General features: G+C 39.7%; 1 protein-coding gene and 1 long non-coding RNA gene across 2 annotated transcripts in view; one reads left to right on the top strand and one right to left on the bottom strand.

Moving 5' to 3' along the window:
- The window catches only part of SMG1 (SMG1 nonsense mediated mRNA decay associated PI3K related kinase), a 120520-nt gene that overhangs the window by 69196 nt on the left and 35019 nt on the right, over nt 1-16305 (bottom strand). The window contains 9 exon segments of the mRNA XM_033235613.1: nt 1959-2183; nt 4598-4746; nt 4749-4770; nt 7133-7230; nt 8152-8224; nt 8603-8728; nt 12336-12549; nt 13832-13890; nt 15488-15624. Coding sequence (XP_033091504.1) covers nt 1959-2183; nt 4598-4746; nt 4749-4770; nt 7133-7230; nt 8152-8224; nt 8603-8728; nt 12336-12549; nt 13832-13890; nt 15488-15624 — 1103 coding nt within the window.
- On the top strand, nt 7156-15669 carry LOC117097601. Its single transcript, XR_004443001.1, has 2 exons — nt 7156-7241; nt 15535-15669. It is a non-coding gene; the product is annotated as an uncharacterized LOC117097601 (long non-coding RNA).

Genomic DNA, 16305 nt, shown 5'->3' with positions numbered 1-16305 from the left:
TTTTCACATTAGCAAAGAGAGGTGTAACTCTGGCAGAAACACTCAGCAGAATGTCATCTAGAATTTGCTTTAAAATAATCTAGTTGGAGATGAAAGGACAGCAAAGAGGCCTAGATGAAACCAGATGGGCCATTTGTTTCTAATTACAGAAGCTGAATGTTAAATATGTACAAATTTATTATACTCCCTATTTTTATGTGCTTCAGAATGTCCATAATAAAAGTGGGGGGAGGATATTCATGGTTAAGAAATTAAAGGAGGCCAGCCAGGCACGGTGGATTATGCCTGTAATCTCAGCACTTTGGGAGGCCAAAGCGGACGGATCACGAGGTCAGGAGATCAAGACCATCCTGGCTAACATGGTGAAACCCTGTCTCTACTAAAAATACAATCGTGCCACTGCACTCCAGCCTGGGCAAAAGAGCGAGACTCCGTCTCAAAAAAAAAAAAAGAAGAAATTAAAGGAGGCCAGTCATGATGCCTCACATCTATAATCCCAGCACTTTAGGAGGGCAAGACAGGAGGATTACTTGAGGTCAAGAATTTGAAGCCAGCCTAGACAATGTAGTGAGACCCCTTCTCTCCAAAAAATACAAAGGTTAGCCAGGTGTGGTGGCATGCATCGGTAGTCCCAGACAGTTAGGAGGCTGAGGTGGGAGGATCGCTTGAGCCTAGGAGTTTGAGGTTGCAGTGAGTGCTGATCGCACTGCTGCACTCCAACCAGGAATACAGCAAGATCCTGTCACAAAAAAAAAAAAAGAGAAAAGAAAGAATCTGGGGGCCGGGTGCGGTGGCTCAAGCCTGTAATCCCAGCACTTTGGGAGGCCGAGACGGGCGGATCACGAGGTCAGGAGATCGAGACCATCCTGGCTAACACAGTGAAACCCCGTCTCTACTAAAAAAATACAAAAAAAAAAACTAGCCGGGCGTGGTGGTGGGCGCCTGTAGTCCCAGCTACTCGGGAAGCTGAGGCAGGAGAACGGCATAAACCCGGGAGGCGGAGCTTGCGGTGAGCTGAGATCCGGCCACTGCACTCCAGCCTGGGCGACAGAGCGAGACTCTGTCTCAAAAAAAAAAAAAAAAAAAAAAAAAAGAAAGAAAGAATCTGGGGCGTAAAGCAATGTTTCACAAAAAAAAAAAAGAGTAAAGCTGCACTGAGACTAGCTATCAACCACTAAAAATAAAGGCCTGGCAGAGTGGGTCATGCCTATAATCTCAGTACTTTGGGAGGCCAAGGCAGGTGGATTGCTTGAGCCCAAGAATTCAAGAATTCAAGACCAGCCTAGGCAACATGGCAAAACTCCATCTCTACAAAATAATACAGAAAATTAGCCAGGTGTGGTGGTACATGCTAGGTAGTCCTAGCTACCTAGGGGGCTGAAGTGGGAGGATCACCTGAACCCAAGAGGTCAAGGCTGCAGTGAGCCAAAATCACAACACTGCACTTTATCCTGTGTAACAGACTGAGACCCTGTCTCAAAAAAAATTTTAATTAAAAATAAACAGACACTAAAATGAAACCACAGATTATAAGACTGATGACTGTACTCTAAAACATAACATAATAAAGCAAAACCCTTATTTCTTTTCTTTTTTGGAGACAGGGCCTTTTTTGTCACCTTGGCTGAGTGCAGTGGCACAATCAGAGCTCACTTCAACATCAAGCTCCTGGGCTTAATCGATCCCCCTCCCTCAGACTACCGAGTAGCTACGACTATAGGTGCATGCCACTACACCAAGATAATTTTTGATTTTTTGTACAGATGGGGTCTCACTACGTTGCCCAAGCTACGCCAGAATTCCTGGATGCAAGCAATCCTTCTGCTCTGGCCTCCCAAAGTGCTGAGATTACAAGCATGAGCCACCATGCCCAGCCAAAGCCCTTAATTTCTTACATATCGATTTAAGGGCCTGAATAAACCAACACATTAAAAAAGAAAAAGGAATAATTCACATACCAGCGTGAGTAAATTCAACACTGAGATGATATAATCGGTACCACAAGTCTGGCAATTCTCCAGTTGGTCTAATCCATATGTAATGACCATGTCACAATGTATAGTCATGCTAGGATCCAAGCTGCCGAGCAAAACACCAACACACTCATTAGCAGCTGTCAACACAGCCTCAGAAAAAAACACCTGGTTTGCAGCCGTCACACATCTCATTACTCTGTACAGAACCTGTAAATGGGGAAAACAAGCAGCTTTTTAAAAAAATTCACATACTTCCACAAACCAAGAAAATACTTTTTATTTAATGCAATTTCAACTGAAAATTAACTGCTTGCCTTGCCAGCAGTCTCTTAATATTGTAGTTCTCAGTAGTTGAATAATAATATCTTTAGTACAGTATGTAAACCTGATCTTGACTAAAAAATCCTCAAGTGCTATTATGACAGGAAATGGAATCTGCCATCCTCTATTTCCTATATACCCAACTTCGTTTCTCCCAATGTCACCAAATGGCTGAAGCTCAGAATCTTTATCATGAAATACACCACGACAGTAACGGTATTGACAGCATGGGAATAGCCTGCCCACACATACTACAAGCTAGCTATTGGGCTTTTGGGAATCAATCTTTTAAAACTAAACATACAAGTCACTTTAAGCTCATTAAAGTATCTACTGATGGTCTCTTTTGAAAGATCAGCACTCTCAAGCTTACCACACAGTATCTTCAAAAATCATATTATTTCCAACACATATACAAACAAAATCCCCCACTAAACTATAATGGCCAATAACTGTCTACTAAATTTCTAATAAAATAGGGGAGAAAACAGAGCAAATAAATGCTAAAAAAAAATAATAATAATTTCTTTAATAATTAACAACCAACACATAAAGGATTTTAGTTTACCCAAAGTTTTCATTAAAAGCATCCTTGGAGGTTGGGCACAGTGACTTACATCTATCATCCCAGCTCTTTGAGAGGATTAGCTGAAAGGTTTGCTTGAGTCCAGGAGTTTGAGACCAGCCAAGTCAACATAACAACACCTCATCTCTACCAAATTTTTTTTTAATTATTTGGGCGTGGTGGCATACACTAGTAGTCCCAACTACTTGAGAGGCTGAGGTGGGAGGATCACTTAAGCCTGGGAGGTCAAGGCTGCAGTGAGCCAAGATCGTGCCACTGCACTCCAGCCTAGGGAACAGAGACCACGTCTCCAAAAAAAAAATATGGGAGCGGAAAGGGAAGCATTCTTGGCCGTGCACAGTGGCTCATGTCTATAATCCCAACACTGTGGGAGGTTGAGTTGGGAAGAGTGCTTGAGGCCAAAAGTTTAAGACCAGCCTGGGAAACACTGAGACCCCACCTCAACAAAAATAAAAAATTAGCAGGCTATGGAGGGAGGATCACCTGAGCCCAGGAGACAGAGGTTGCACTGAGTCATAATGGCGCCAACCCACTTTAAAAAGAAAAAAAGCTGGGTATGGTAACACTCACTTGTAGGGCTGAGTGAGGTGGGAGGTTTACTTGGGCCCAAGAGTTCAAGATTACAATAAGCTATGATTGCACCACTACACTCCAGCCTGGGTGACAGAGTGAGGCTCCAGCTCCAAAAACAAAAACAAAAACAAAAAAACCCACCATTCTACCATTCTCAAAGGCCTAAAAGATCCTCATAAATCAATATACACCTATCCTATAAATTATGTCCCTTTTATTTTATGTCTGAGTTAATGGCTTTTTGTTTCAACTCTGTAGTCTTCAAACAACCATCTTTTAGACATTAAAAATGAAGCAAAGATATTAAACCATTTTGAAACCATATTGGTTTAAAATACCAATACGCTGGTTTCATTTATCTTTAAGTTCTGACATTTCTGCTCAAATGCACAACTTACTAAAAATTTTATATATCTATATAATCAATATCCTATTTTATAGAGCAACACGTTCAGTAAAAGTATATGCTCCTAAAAGTAAGTTTTATCCTAACAATAAAATTTTCGTCAGTTAGATTAAATCTTTTCTGACTGCATCACACATGCTTCTCTCTCCTTATTCAAAGCAGAGTACAATGCCTGGGGTTCATTTCTCGTGTCTTTCCCACTGAACCATCACTGGATATGCTACAAACAGTGCAGCTAATGTTTGAGGCTGCTGAAGTGTGGCAATCTAGCTACCTCATTTTTAATTTATGTTCTTTGATATCAGGCTATCAAAGAATATAAAAGTATACAAGTTTTCATGAGTTCCATCTTATGCTCAGAGAAGATTACTTTCTGAGGCTTTTCCTATAGTGTGCTATTCGTAGTACGTTGAAAAACTAAAAGGAAACCCAATAATTTAAAAGTAAAATTATAATAAATATTATTTAGAAACAAAAGAGTAAGATTTAAAAATTCAGAACGGCCTTTTGTCATGGGAGGGTAGGGAGCTGGATGAAAGGAGGATGAGATATAATAGGATTCCCTACTTTTCTGGCTATTTAAGAAAGCAGTCAGACAATATATACAGATATACATACATACATACATGCTAAACAAATGAAAGATTAATAACAGTTCACTAGGTAAAGAGAAACATTTACAATGTAAAACAATTTTATTTTTGAATGACACTTGAAACGCCCAAAAGCACTTACATCTGTTACATATGCCTCAGTAATTGGAGGACCCCGAATTGGGCTGAAGCGTTCCCCAATGCTCCTCACCACAGTACTAAACACCCGGAGAAGTGCAGCCAGCTTTGGTAATGACACTGATGGAGGAGGGACGTCTTCATCCACTGATTCCCAGAGGCCACATGGCTGAGGTCCTAGATGCGAATTCACAGCATTCTTGTTAAGTAGTGCATTGTTTTTATAAAAAAAAAAAAAAAAAAAAAAAAAAACAGCTCAAGCCTGTAATCCCAGCACTTTGAGAGGCCGAGACGGGCGGATCACGAGGTCAGGAGTTTGAGACCATCCTGGCTAACACGGTGAAACCCCATCTCTACTAAAAAATACAAAAAGCTAGCCGGGCGAGGTGGCGGATGCCTGTAGTCCCAGCTACTCAGGAGGCTGAGGCAGGAGAACGGCGTAAACCCAGGAGGCGGAGCTTGCAATGAGCTGAGATCCGGCCACTGCACTCCAGCCCGGGCGACAGAGCAAGACTCCGTCTCAAAAAAAAAAAAAAAACTCTAAAATACTTAAATCAATTCATTTTGGAATAGATTTTTAGGCTTTTATAAAGAGGAACTGTGGCCCACGAGAATATTCATGACTCTAAATACAAAAATGGGTTTACCTAATTATTTCAAAAAGCCAACATTAAACCCAACAGACAACAAATTAAGGAAATAACTTCTTATACCAACTCAGAAAGCCATTGGTGAAAAATAAATTCTAGTACATATACTCTAGTTATATGAAGGTATAAATGAAGACAGAAGCTTTTGCCATTCCTCAATTAGTTTTGGGCTAAAAATCTCATTCTAGGTATTCTTTGAGCTAGGTATACTCAGCTCAACAGTAAGTCCTCCAAACCAAGAGCATGCCCATGAAGAGCAAAGGGAGGTTGTAAGACCCAGCCCACAGAGATGTATAACTGAGGAATTACGATACATGAAAAGGACAAGATTCGCAAAAACTGGAATACCAGAACCAATGTACATATCTACTTAAAATTAAGCACCAAAATAACAGAAGAGAATGAGATCTTAAGGATAACAAGGGGAAGCATCTCTACAAACTAGAACGTGTGGCTTCTGAAAGGTAGATCAGCTTTAAACGTGGGCTATGAAAAAAGACGTTCTAGGTGTGGGGGCAAAGAAAAAAAAAGCGGAAGCAAAACATTTCCTTGCTTTTCTAGGAAAGAGTAAACATATCAGTACAACTAAAGGTACTGAATTCCTGTTGACGATAAGCAGCAAAGATGAAAAACACAAGATGAGACTAAAATCTGTATGGGAGCCTTGATTGGTTGATCTGAATAGGAAAGAAACACAAAGAGATCCAAATAAGAGATGGCACAGAGTTAAGCCAAGACAGTGGGGTCAGAAAAGCCAAGTACCAGTAACAGAGGTTTCAGGAGCACTCTTAAAGTTCCTATGCTATATTCGTACAGTCACAAAAGCTGGCTGAAGCCAAGGCTTGTCCTCCGAAGTATGATTCAAGATCTCCTGTATGTATGTAACAGGAGAGTCTTCAGGGGCTTTTGGTGTTTTGTGTTTTTTTATAACAGCATCAATTTGCTTTAAGACTCTGAAGTCTGGGAACAAAAAATAAAAATAAATAACAGAATATGTCTTTAGAAAAATACCAGCTACCGGCTGGGCGTGGTGGCTCACGCCTGTAATCCCAGCACTTTGGGAGGCCGAGGCAGGTGGATCACGAGGTCAGGAGATCGAGACTATCCTGGCTAACACGGTGAAACTCTGTCTCTACTAAAAATACAAAAAATTAGCCAGACGTGGTGGCGGACGCCTGTAGTCCCAGCTACTCGGGAGGCTGAGGCAGGACAATGGTGTGAACCCGGGAGGCAGAGTTTGCAGTGAGCTGAGATCACACCACCGCACTCCAGCCTGGGCGACAGAACGAGACTCCGTCTAAAAAAAAAAAAAAAAGAAAAAGAAAAATACCAGCTACCAAGAGTATGTAAAGCTTTGCAAAATACGAAGCTTGCAACGTTTCTTTTAGTCTTTCCAGTAATTCTCCCGGTAAGTTAAACACATCTGAAAAAAATGTTTAAAACATTGACTGGGCACGGTGGCTCACGCCTATAATCCCAGCACTTTGGGAGGCTGACGCGGGTGGATCACCTGAGGTCAGGAGTTTGAGACCAGCTTGGCCAACATGGTGAACCCCCATCTCTACTAAAAATACAAAAATTAGCTGGGTGTGGTGGTGGGTGCCTGTAATCCCAGCTACTCAGGAGGCTGAGGCAGGAGAATTGCTTGAACCCAGAAAGTAGAGGCTGCAGTGAGCCAAGATCGTGCCATTGCCCTCCAGCCTGGGTGACAGCGTGACACTCCGTCTCAAAAAAAAAAAAAAAAAAAAATTTTTTTAAATATTGCAATGGGCTTGCAATTCTGCTTAAATGTCAGGAGGCCTGAGCTATTTTAAAATAAATCTAGCACAATTTAAGATTTTTATTTTTTCTGAACCAAAATTTTAAGAAACACCTTTCTGTGTACTCACCTCAGCATATGCTTCCATGTCTTCTAGAAACTGACCAAGAAGAGTGGTAGAAAATGCAAGATCAGCTACCCAAAAAGGCTCCAAACTCTGCAACCACCCTTGGAATCGTGTAAGAAATTGTGAAAGGGTAGGTGGGAAGAAAAACACCAAAAAATCCAAATTAAAAAAATATAAGAGCCTTGTTTTAACAGGTACCTGGTTTTCAAGCAGCATATCCTAAAACATGTCCTATATCATAAAATTAATACTGTTAAACATGCTGATCATGATTAATCAATACCTCTTTAATACCTCTTTAATTTCTGCAGAAATGAACATGTAAATGTTATTTCCTTACTTTTTCACTAAATTTCATATCTATATTGTCACTACACATGACTTAAGACTAAAATGCCACAATCTGCCATTGGCCTGGCTAATCCCAGGGCCACATCTAACCACCAGAGGTGTATACTCTCATCTCTTCAGTGAAAATTAAACAGAGCACTACCACCTGAATATTCTGTTTTCAAAAGTTTATCACACCAAGTAAGTTATGAGAAACTATGACACATGAAACAAGCTGAAATGTGCAAATGAGCCAAGCTAGTCATTCACTTAACTCCAAAAAAAGGGAAACAAAACCATTTCTCATTTATGACAATTCTCCAAATTAATCCTGTATTTCCTTTTTAAAAAAAAAAAAAACAGAAAAACAATAAAAAGTTACAAATAACTTGGATCTTCCATTGTCCACTTCAGGGTATTGCCACTACCATATATTCTTACCATATATTTTCCTACCAGTACAAACTACAAATAACTTGGGTAAGTCTTGTCTGTACTTATTCTACCCACCTACTTAGTAATTCCTCTGAAAAGATATATTTAGCTAACAAGTAATGTTCATCCACAATAAAACATTTCTCTGACTTAGTTTTCTTGCATTATTAAAGAAATGGTATTGATAGATGGTCACTGGGGGACCACTGCTCCTCCCCAACAGTATTTAAATAACTGGTATAGGCTGCAAGACTTACCAGAGACCTGCTGCGTGAGCGAAGGTTTCTGAGTATGATCTATATGCCATCCAACTAATATATCAACTGTATCCTTGATGGAAACAAAGAGAGAGCGGGCTGATCATTTTAAGGTATTACTGCCATTCACCTGTGGACCATTTCATAGTAAAAGATTCTAAAAGGAGCATCTATGTTCTACCTACTTGACATTCTAGAAACTTAGAAAGGGGAGAGGGGCAGGAAAATAAGAAAACTACGTTTCTGACAACAATGAAATAGTTCATTTTCTTCAAATATTTTAAGGTATGAATGTCAGAAAGAAAAATGTGGCATTCAACCCTGGAACCTGAAATATCACTGATTATATCCAAAGGAGCAGAGGCGTTGTTTTCCATCTGATTCCTCAGTTCCTCACACACACAACCATCCCCCTCATCCCACGATCTGAAAGGCGGAATGGGGAACTCACCCTAAAATTCGTGCTGAAAATATGAGGGTAACATCGAGCCACCAAAAGAATGCACTTAACACATTTGCAAAGTAATTCTGGTGTATCCACATTTTCAAGAATAGACTGCAGGCTGGTCATTACAAGCTTAAAAATAAAAGTTACAAACCGTGAACATTCAACAAAATAGGGAGAAAACAAGCAAATTAGGTTCATTATTTAGTAAGTGACTACATAAAAAACTGAGTATGGGACCAAGAAAAATAGATTCTGTAGTTTTAGTTTAAAAAAAATTGACTTGGCCGGGCACGGTGGCTCACGCCTGTAATCCCAGCACTTTGGGAGGCCAAGGCGGGCGGATCACGAGGTCAGGAGATCGAGACCATCCTTGCTAACACAGTGAAACCCTGTCTCTACTAAAAATACAAAAAAAAAAAAAAAATTAGCTGGGAGTGGTGGTGGGCGTCTGTAGTCCCAGTTACTCGGGAGGCTGAGGTAGGAGAATGGCATGAACCCGGGAGACGGAGCTTGCAGTGAGCTGAGATCATGCCACTGCACTCCAGTCTGGATGACAAGGCGAGGCCCCATTTCAAAAAAAAAAAAAAAAAATTTATTTGTAATCCCACCTACTAGGGAGGTTGCAGCACAAGAATCACTTGAACCCAGGAGGCAGAGGTTGCCGTGAGCTGAGATTGCACCACTGCACTCCAGCCTGGACAACAGAGCAAGACTCCATCTCAAATAAAATAAAATAAAATAAATTGAAAATATTTCACTCCACTAAGATGTTAGGCTAAAAACAAATACTGTTTTCTCTTCTTCAATGTTTGTTAATATTAGTCATTTGACATCAGTTAACATTAGTCCTTAATAACACCTGTTTACAATATCCCTAAATGCTCTCTTTAAGACTCTACCCGTGATTAAATTTCAAATACAAAAAGTAAAATGGATTTGGGAAACTTTTCTATAGAGTACAACAATTACTTTCCAATCCAAAATATAAGGCAAATTTTATATAATTTATGCTTTAGTATATTAGTACTTGCTTCATATTAGAATTAAAGAAGATCAGTATGGCACCACACATTAATAACATGCAGGCTCATGTTACCATTACACATAAATTTTTTAAATAAATATATGGCAAAAATAAAATAATAAATAACTATATGGCATTCCATTGAAAGAATATTTGTTTTGTGGCTGTTAAAAAACATTTTTCCCTAAAGAAGGAAAAGCTCTGCTTTACATAGCAATCTTATAAAAGAAATGCTAGAATCGGAAAATCATCATTTTAGGCTGGGTGCAGTGGCTCACACCTGTAACCCCAGCACTTTGGGAGGACGAGGCAGGTGGATCACGAGGTCAGGAGTTCAAGATCTGCCTGGCCAGCATGATGAAACCCGTTTTTACTAAAAATATAAAAATTAGCAGAGCATAGTGGCACATGCCTGTAATCCCAGCTACTCAGTAGGCTGAAGCAGGAGAACTGCTTGAACCTGGGAGGCAGAGGTTGCAGTGAGCTGAGATCGTGCTACTGCACTCCAGCTTGGACAACAGAGCAAGACTACATCTCAAAAAAAAAAAAAAAAAAAAGAAAGAAAGAAAAAGAAAAAGGAAAGCATTATTTTGCAATAGCCAATGTTATAATCTATACAAGCACAGACTATCAATGCTAAAAACCATTTAAAAGACATCTTAGGGGTAATTACAGAAATTTGAATATAAAACACATATGTAATAAAATTCATTTTCTTAGGTATGATTGTAATACTCTTGTTATACAGAAGAAAAACCTTATTCTTAGGAGATGCATACTAAAACATTATGAGGTGAATTGTCATCATGTGTACTGTTTTCAGATGGCTCAACAAAAAAGTGTGAGAAAATAAAACTTGCAAAATATTAATAAGTGGTAAATCTAGGTGGAGTATGTATTATGAAATTATTATTGTATTTACGGGTATTTATTTTACTGGTGCATCTACCTTTCTATGAATGTAAGAATTTTCACAAGAGTTGGGGAAATGTTCATAATCTAAAAACTGTATGCATGCAGAATAAGCCCAATCTGGTGGCGTTCTGTTTAGTTACAGGTAATTTTCTGAATCTTCCTTCAAATTTCTCTCAAACCTCTATAATCAAGGGGAATAATGTTTTGCCTATAATGGAGGGCAGTAGCTTGACCATACCTCACTGTAGCCTCAAGCTCCCAGGCTCAATTGATCCTCCTGTTTCAGCCTCCAAGTAGCTGGGACTACAGGTGCATGCCACCATGCCTGACTTATTTTTTTTCCTTTTTTTTTTTTGGTAAAGACAGGGTTTCACCATGTTGCCCAGGCTGGTCTCAAACTCCTGGACTGAAGCAATTCACCATCCTCAGCCTCCCACAGTGCTGGGGTTACAGGAGTGAGCCAACATGCCCAGTTAAAAATACATTTTTTATTTAAAAAAAAAAAATCCTTATATTTTTTAAACTACATCCCCAAAATAAAGCATATCAAAAACTGTAAAAAAAAAAAAAAAAAACCCTAATATCAGATATTCCAAACACATCAATACCATAATTTCTAAAAACATTAGCTCAACAAAAATTTAATTACTTAAAATCCTACTTAAAACTAAATCAGCAATGATCTTTTAGGCCAGGTACAGTGGCTCATGACAGTAATCCCAGCACTTTGGGAGGCCAAGGCAGGAGGATCACTTGAGGTCAGGAGTTCAAGACCAGCATGGCCAACACAATGAAACCCCATCTCTACTAAAAATACAAAAATTAGCCAGGCTAGTGGCGCGCTCCTGTAATACCAGCTACTTGGGAGGTTGAGGCAGGAGAATCGCTTGAACCTGGGAGGAGAGGTTGCACTCAGCCAAGATCATGCCACTGCCCTCCAGCCTGGACAACAGAACAAGACTCTGTATCAAAAAAAAAAAAAAAAAGGCCGGGGGAGGAATGATTTTTTAATATATTCAGATACACAAACGTGAAATAAAGCTAAGTAGAGCTAGTATTCATTTACACATGATTATCTTATAACATTTGGAATAAGAATTTGGGGCACGTTAGCAAACCAAAAGGCTCAGAAGGAAGTTGTGATATTTAGTTCTTGTCTCCCTCAACAAATGTGAAGCACTCTTCTATCCAGCATTCCTAGTGCAGTTCTTGTTTTCAAATTTGCAAATCGTTCTGGTCCTAAGCAATCTCAAAAAAACATTTCTAAAAACCAAAGAGGAAAAAACCTTTTTTTTTCTTTTTTCTGAGACAGAGTCTGGCTCTGTCAGCCAGGCTGGAGTGCAATGGTGCGACCTCGGCTCACGGCAACCTCTGACTCCCTGGTTCAAGCCATTCTCCTGCCTCAGTCTCCCAAGTAGCTGGGACTACAGGCGTGCACTATCACGCCTGGCTAATTTTTGTATTTTTAGTAGAAACGGGGTTTCACCATGTTGGCCAGGATGGTTTCGATCTCTTGACCTCATGATCCGCCCGCCTCGGCCTCCCAAAGTGCTGGGATTACAGGTGTGAGCCACTGCGCTCGGCCAAGGAAAAAATCTTAAAACTAACTTATTTCAAATCTAACTTCAACATGTATCCTTCACTCAAACTGAGAAAGCGGAATTTTTAAAAAATATTTCCTATCAGTAGATAATCCCTATTCCACGTTTCCCTTCTTCAAGCTCCCCTCCAAGGACATGTGTTAAGGGACAAATTTTTTCCCAAGTACATCATGCATTTTTCCCCCTTCATTCTTACCTGCATTACAGATGAAAAGGCTTTCTTTTCTCCTACAGTCTCTAGTGCTTTGTAGGTGGCACATAAGTAGAGGAGTTTAACTTCATCTTTTGCAGATGAGCTAAATTTGCTAAAAATCCACTTGAAGATCTTCTCGGCCTCATAGCTCAGAGAAGCACAAAGAAGGCCAAGACAGCAAGCTCCCTCCTGTCTCAACTCCTGAAGCAATTTGCTACTGTGTTTATTTTAATACAAACAAAAAACACACATAAAAGGCTTAAGTTTTCTATGATGACATGAGTAACACATCTTACAAAAGAATGTCTTAAATAGTTTTTAAAATTTCTATTCAAATTACACAAAAGGTTGAAATTTTCTCCACTCTAAATACTATATTCTGTCTAGCCTGCATTGCCCCACAGTATCTGTCTGACATTACTTCCTTTTTACAAAATCAGTTATTTACAAACAGTGAGGGAAGGCCCAGAAATGCTAAATTCCATCTCAAACTGTATTAAATAACTCTCAGAAAAGGGCGGCAACAAACAATTAGATAAAACACACTATACATAACTACATTCTATATAATATTCAATATGTAATGACTATAAAATAAAAAATGGTAATAGTTAAATACAGAAACTTAAAAGGATAATAGTAATGATTTACATATAACTTTAAAAAGTAACTCTATAAAATAAAACCATCGAAAGGCACTAAGGTTTATGACAGGCTGAAGTAAATTTTGGGTACTTGCCACCACTGCAATTCTTTGGGAATCACTGTAACAAAAAATGACCACACACCTCTGGAGACTCCAACAGCCAGAGAATAAATGGTTTGAATCCACTCTTACCCGAAGAAGGAAACTCCTTTTACCTCTATTCTCTAAGCAGTTTCAAATTCTCTAGTTTACAAAAACTAATTGTATTCATTCATGCCTGCATCAAGAGTTTATGCCACTCCATAAGTCAAGACTCAGTTATTCAGTGAGACTAGCAAATTTAAAAAATAACATATTCCTGCTGGGCGCAATGGCTCACGCCTGTAATCCCAATACTTTGGGAGGCTACAGTGGGTGGATCACCTCAGGTCAGGAGTTTGAGACCAGCCTGGCCAATATGGTGAAACCCTGTCTCTACTAAAAATACAAAAATCAGCTGGCAGTGGTGGTGCACGGAGGCTGAGGCAGGAGAATCGCTTGAACCTGGGAGGCGGAGGTTGCAGAGAGCCAAGATTACACCACCGCACTCCAGCCTAGGCAACAAGGTGAGACTCTAACTCAAAAAATTAAATAAATAAATAAATAAATAAATAATTTATTTTCAAGTGGATTCCATTTGTATTTAATGGTAATTAAAACATAATTAATGCAGATAAATATGACAAGAGGACCCACTGAAATGTCAATAGATGTTCACAAACAAAGCCAATGGGCTTATTTTCTTGTGTATTTTAAATAATTTCTAAAAATATATTTTAAAGTCATTTAAACTGAACCATTATTAGTTACTTACCTTTCATTAAGCACATCATGTACAGCAGCCAAGATATTATCCAATTGTTTAACTAGTACCTTAAAAAGAAAATACATTTATAAAAACTTCAAATTCTTATACTTTTAAGAACAGCATTGTGTACTTTTTTACTTGTCTTCCCCTCCAAATTATAATTCAACAGTACTTTAGTTTCTTTAGTATTCCCAGTCCCCAGTGAGCATGTATTAGGCATGCCATGTTTCCTTTCAGACTATGAAAGAAATTCCTCCACTGGAAACGTAGAGCTGTGATCATCAACAAAAAAATAAACTCAAAAAGCTTGCTTTATTTACTCTGAAATGCATTTGAAAAATTGACTGATGGATGGAGGGACAGATGGAGAGATACGCAACAAGGCAGTATTTAGGGTAAAATGTTAACGACAAAAATTAGATAACGGGTTTAACAGATTCAATGTCAAATTCTTTCAACTTGCTATATATTTGAAACTTCTCATAATAAAATTTGGAAGGAGAAGAAACCTGCTTTGAGCCAAATGTCATCTGCCTCACTAGACCACCTTCATTAATTTTCTCCTGCTCAAGCTCTTTTTCTTTTTTTCAGATGGAGTTTCACTCTTGTTGCCCAGGCTGGAGCGCAATGGCGTGATCTCAGCTCACTGCAACCTCCGTCTCCTGGGTTCAAGCGATTCACCTGCCTCAGCCTCCCAAGTAACAGGAATTATAGACATGTGCCACCACACCCAGCTAATTTTGTATGTTCAGTAGAGACAGGGTTTCACTATGTTGGGCAGGCTGGTGTCGAACTCCTGACCTCAGGTGATCCACTTGCCTTGGCCTCCCAAAATGCTGGGATTACAGGCATGAGCCATGACACCTGGCCCATATCAGGTTCTTAATTGCAGTAAAGAAAATGAAGAAAAAATTGTAACCCTTCCTATACCTTGTTACGTTTCTATTGTTGTTTTAAGAGACAAGAACTCCCTCTGTCGCCCAGGTTGACATGCAGAGGTGTGATCTTATCTCACTGCAACCCTGAATTCCTGGGCTCAAGTGATTCTTCCACCTCAGCCAGGTGTAGTGGCACATGCCTGAAAGTCCCTACTCAGGAGACTACAGTGGGAGGATAGCTTGAATCCAGGAGTTTGAGACTGCAGTGAGCTATGATTGTGCCACTGCACTCCAGCCTGTGCAACAGAGCAAGATCTTGTCTTTATGAAGAAAAAGAAATTACATATTAGAGAACATTAAGTTCTAGATCATCATAATACAGGCTTTCCCCATTCTTTTTTTTTTTTTTTTTATGAGACAGAGTCTTGCTCTGTCGCCCAGGCTGGAGTGCAGTGGTGTGATCTCGGCTCTCACTGCAAGCTCCGCCTCCAGGGTTCACGCCGTTCTCCGGCCTCAGCCTCCCGAGTAGCTGGGACTACAGGCGTCTGCCACCATGCCCAGCTAATTTTTGGTTTTTTTTTTTTTTAGCAGAGACGGGGTTTCATCATGTTAGCCAGGATGGTCTCGATCTGCCCACCTCAGCCTCCCAAAGCGCTGGGATTACAGGCATGAGCCACAGCGCTCATGGCCAGGCTTTCCCCATTCTTAAACTACTCAAGGCAGCATTACCTACTTTATTATGGAAACACAAAAATCCTCATATTTCCAAACATACTATACTTACCAGCTTATTTTCTGGTTGCTGAATAAATTCTTTCAACTGCTTTACAGTAGCCAGTCTTCGGTCTCTGTCGTCTTCCCGGGTGATCCTCCGAAGAAGATTCGACAGTCGAGACTCATCAGAATAAGACATCGATCTCTCTGTGAATATATAAACATTCTGCTGTCTACTGAGTTTATAATAAATAAGCAAAGGAATTTTTAAATTTTTAAAATTAAAAATTATTTTAATAATAATTATTATGGTGGCTCACGCCTGTAATCCCAGCACTTTGGAAGGCAGGTACATCACCTGAGTCCAGGAGTTTGAGACCAGCCTGAGCAACATGGTGAAACCCTGTCTCCACAGACACACAAAAAAATTACACAAACTAGCCAGGCAAGGTGGTGTGCACCTGTAGTCCCAGCTATTTGTGAGGCTTAGGCAGGAGAATCACTTGAGCCCGTGAGGCAGAGGTTGCAGTAAGCAGAGATTTGCACTTCAGCCTGGGTGACAGAGAAAGACCCTCTCTCAAAAATAAAATTACATCAAAAGTCACAGTCCCTTGGTCAATAAAAGCTCAGGGAATATAGGTCCTATCACTCTTTTGTTCATCTCTATATTCCAAACCCCGGCAGAGTGCCTGGCACATAACAGATCCTCAAAAAAATATTTGCTGAAGGAAATGAGAAATGAATAACCTTAGGCCAACTGAACACCTCATTCCAGAGGACTGGTTGACAGAGAAAAAAGGCCTTAGTAACAAATTTCTTTGGATCTATTCCAAACTGTTTTCAACACGCAGGTAAAGAGCCTGGGTAGAGGTAAATTAAACAACTTCC

This window comes from Trachypithecus francoisi, unplaced genomic scaffold (genome assembly GCF_009764315.1).
Source record: "Trachypithecus francoisi isolate TF-2019V2 unplaced genomic scaffold, Tfra_2.0 Lachesis_group15, whole genome shotgun sequence".
Classification (NCBI taxonomy): domain Eukaryota; kingdom Metazoa; phylum Chordata; class Mammalia; order Primates; family Cercopithecidae; genus Trachypithecus; species Trachypithecus francoisi.
Note: the sequence above shows the minus strand (reverse complement) of the source record. Positions and strands in the feature narration are given on the sequence as shown.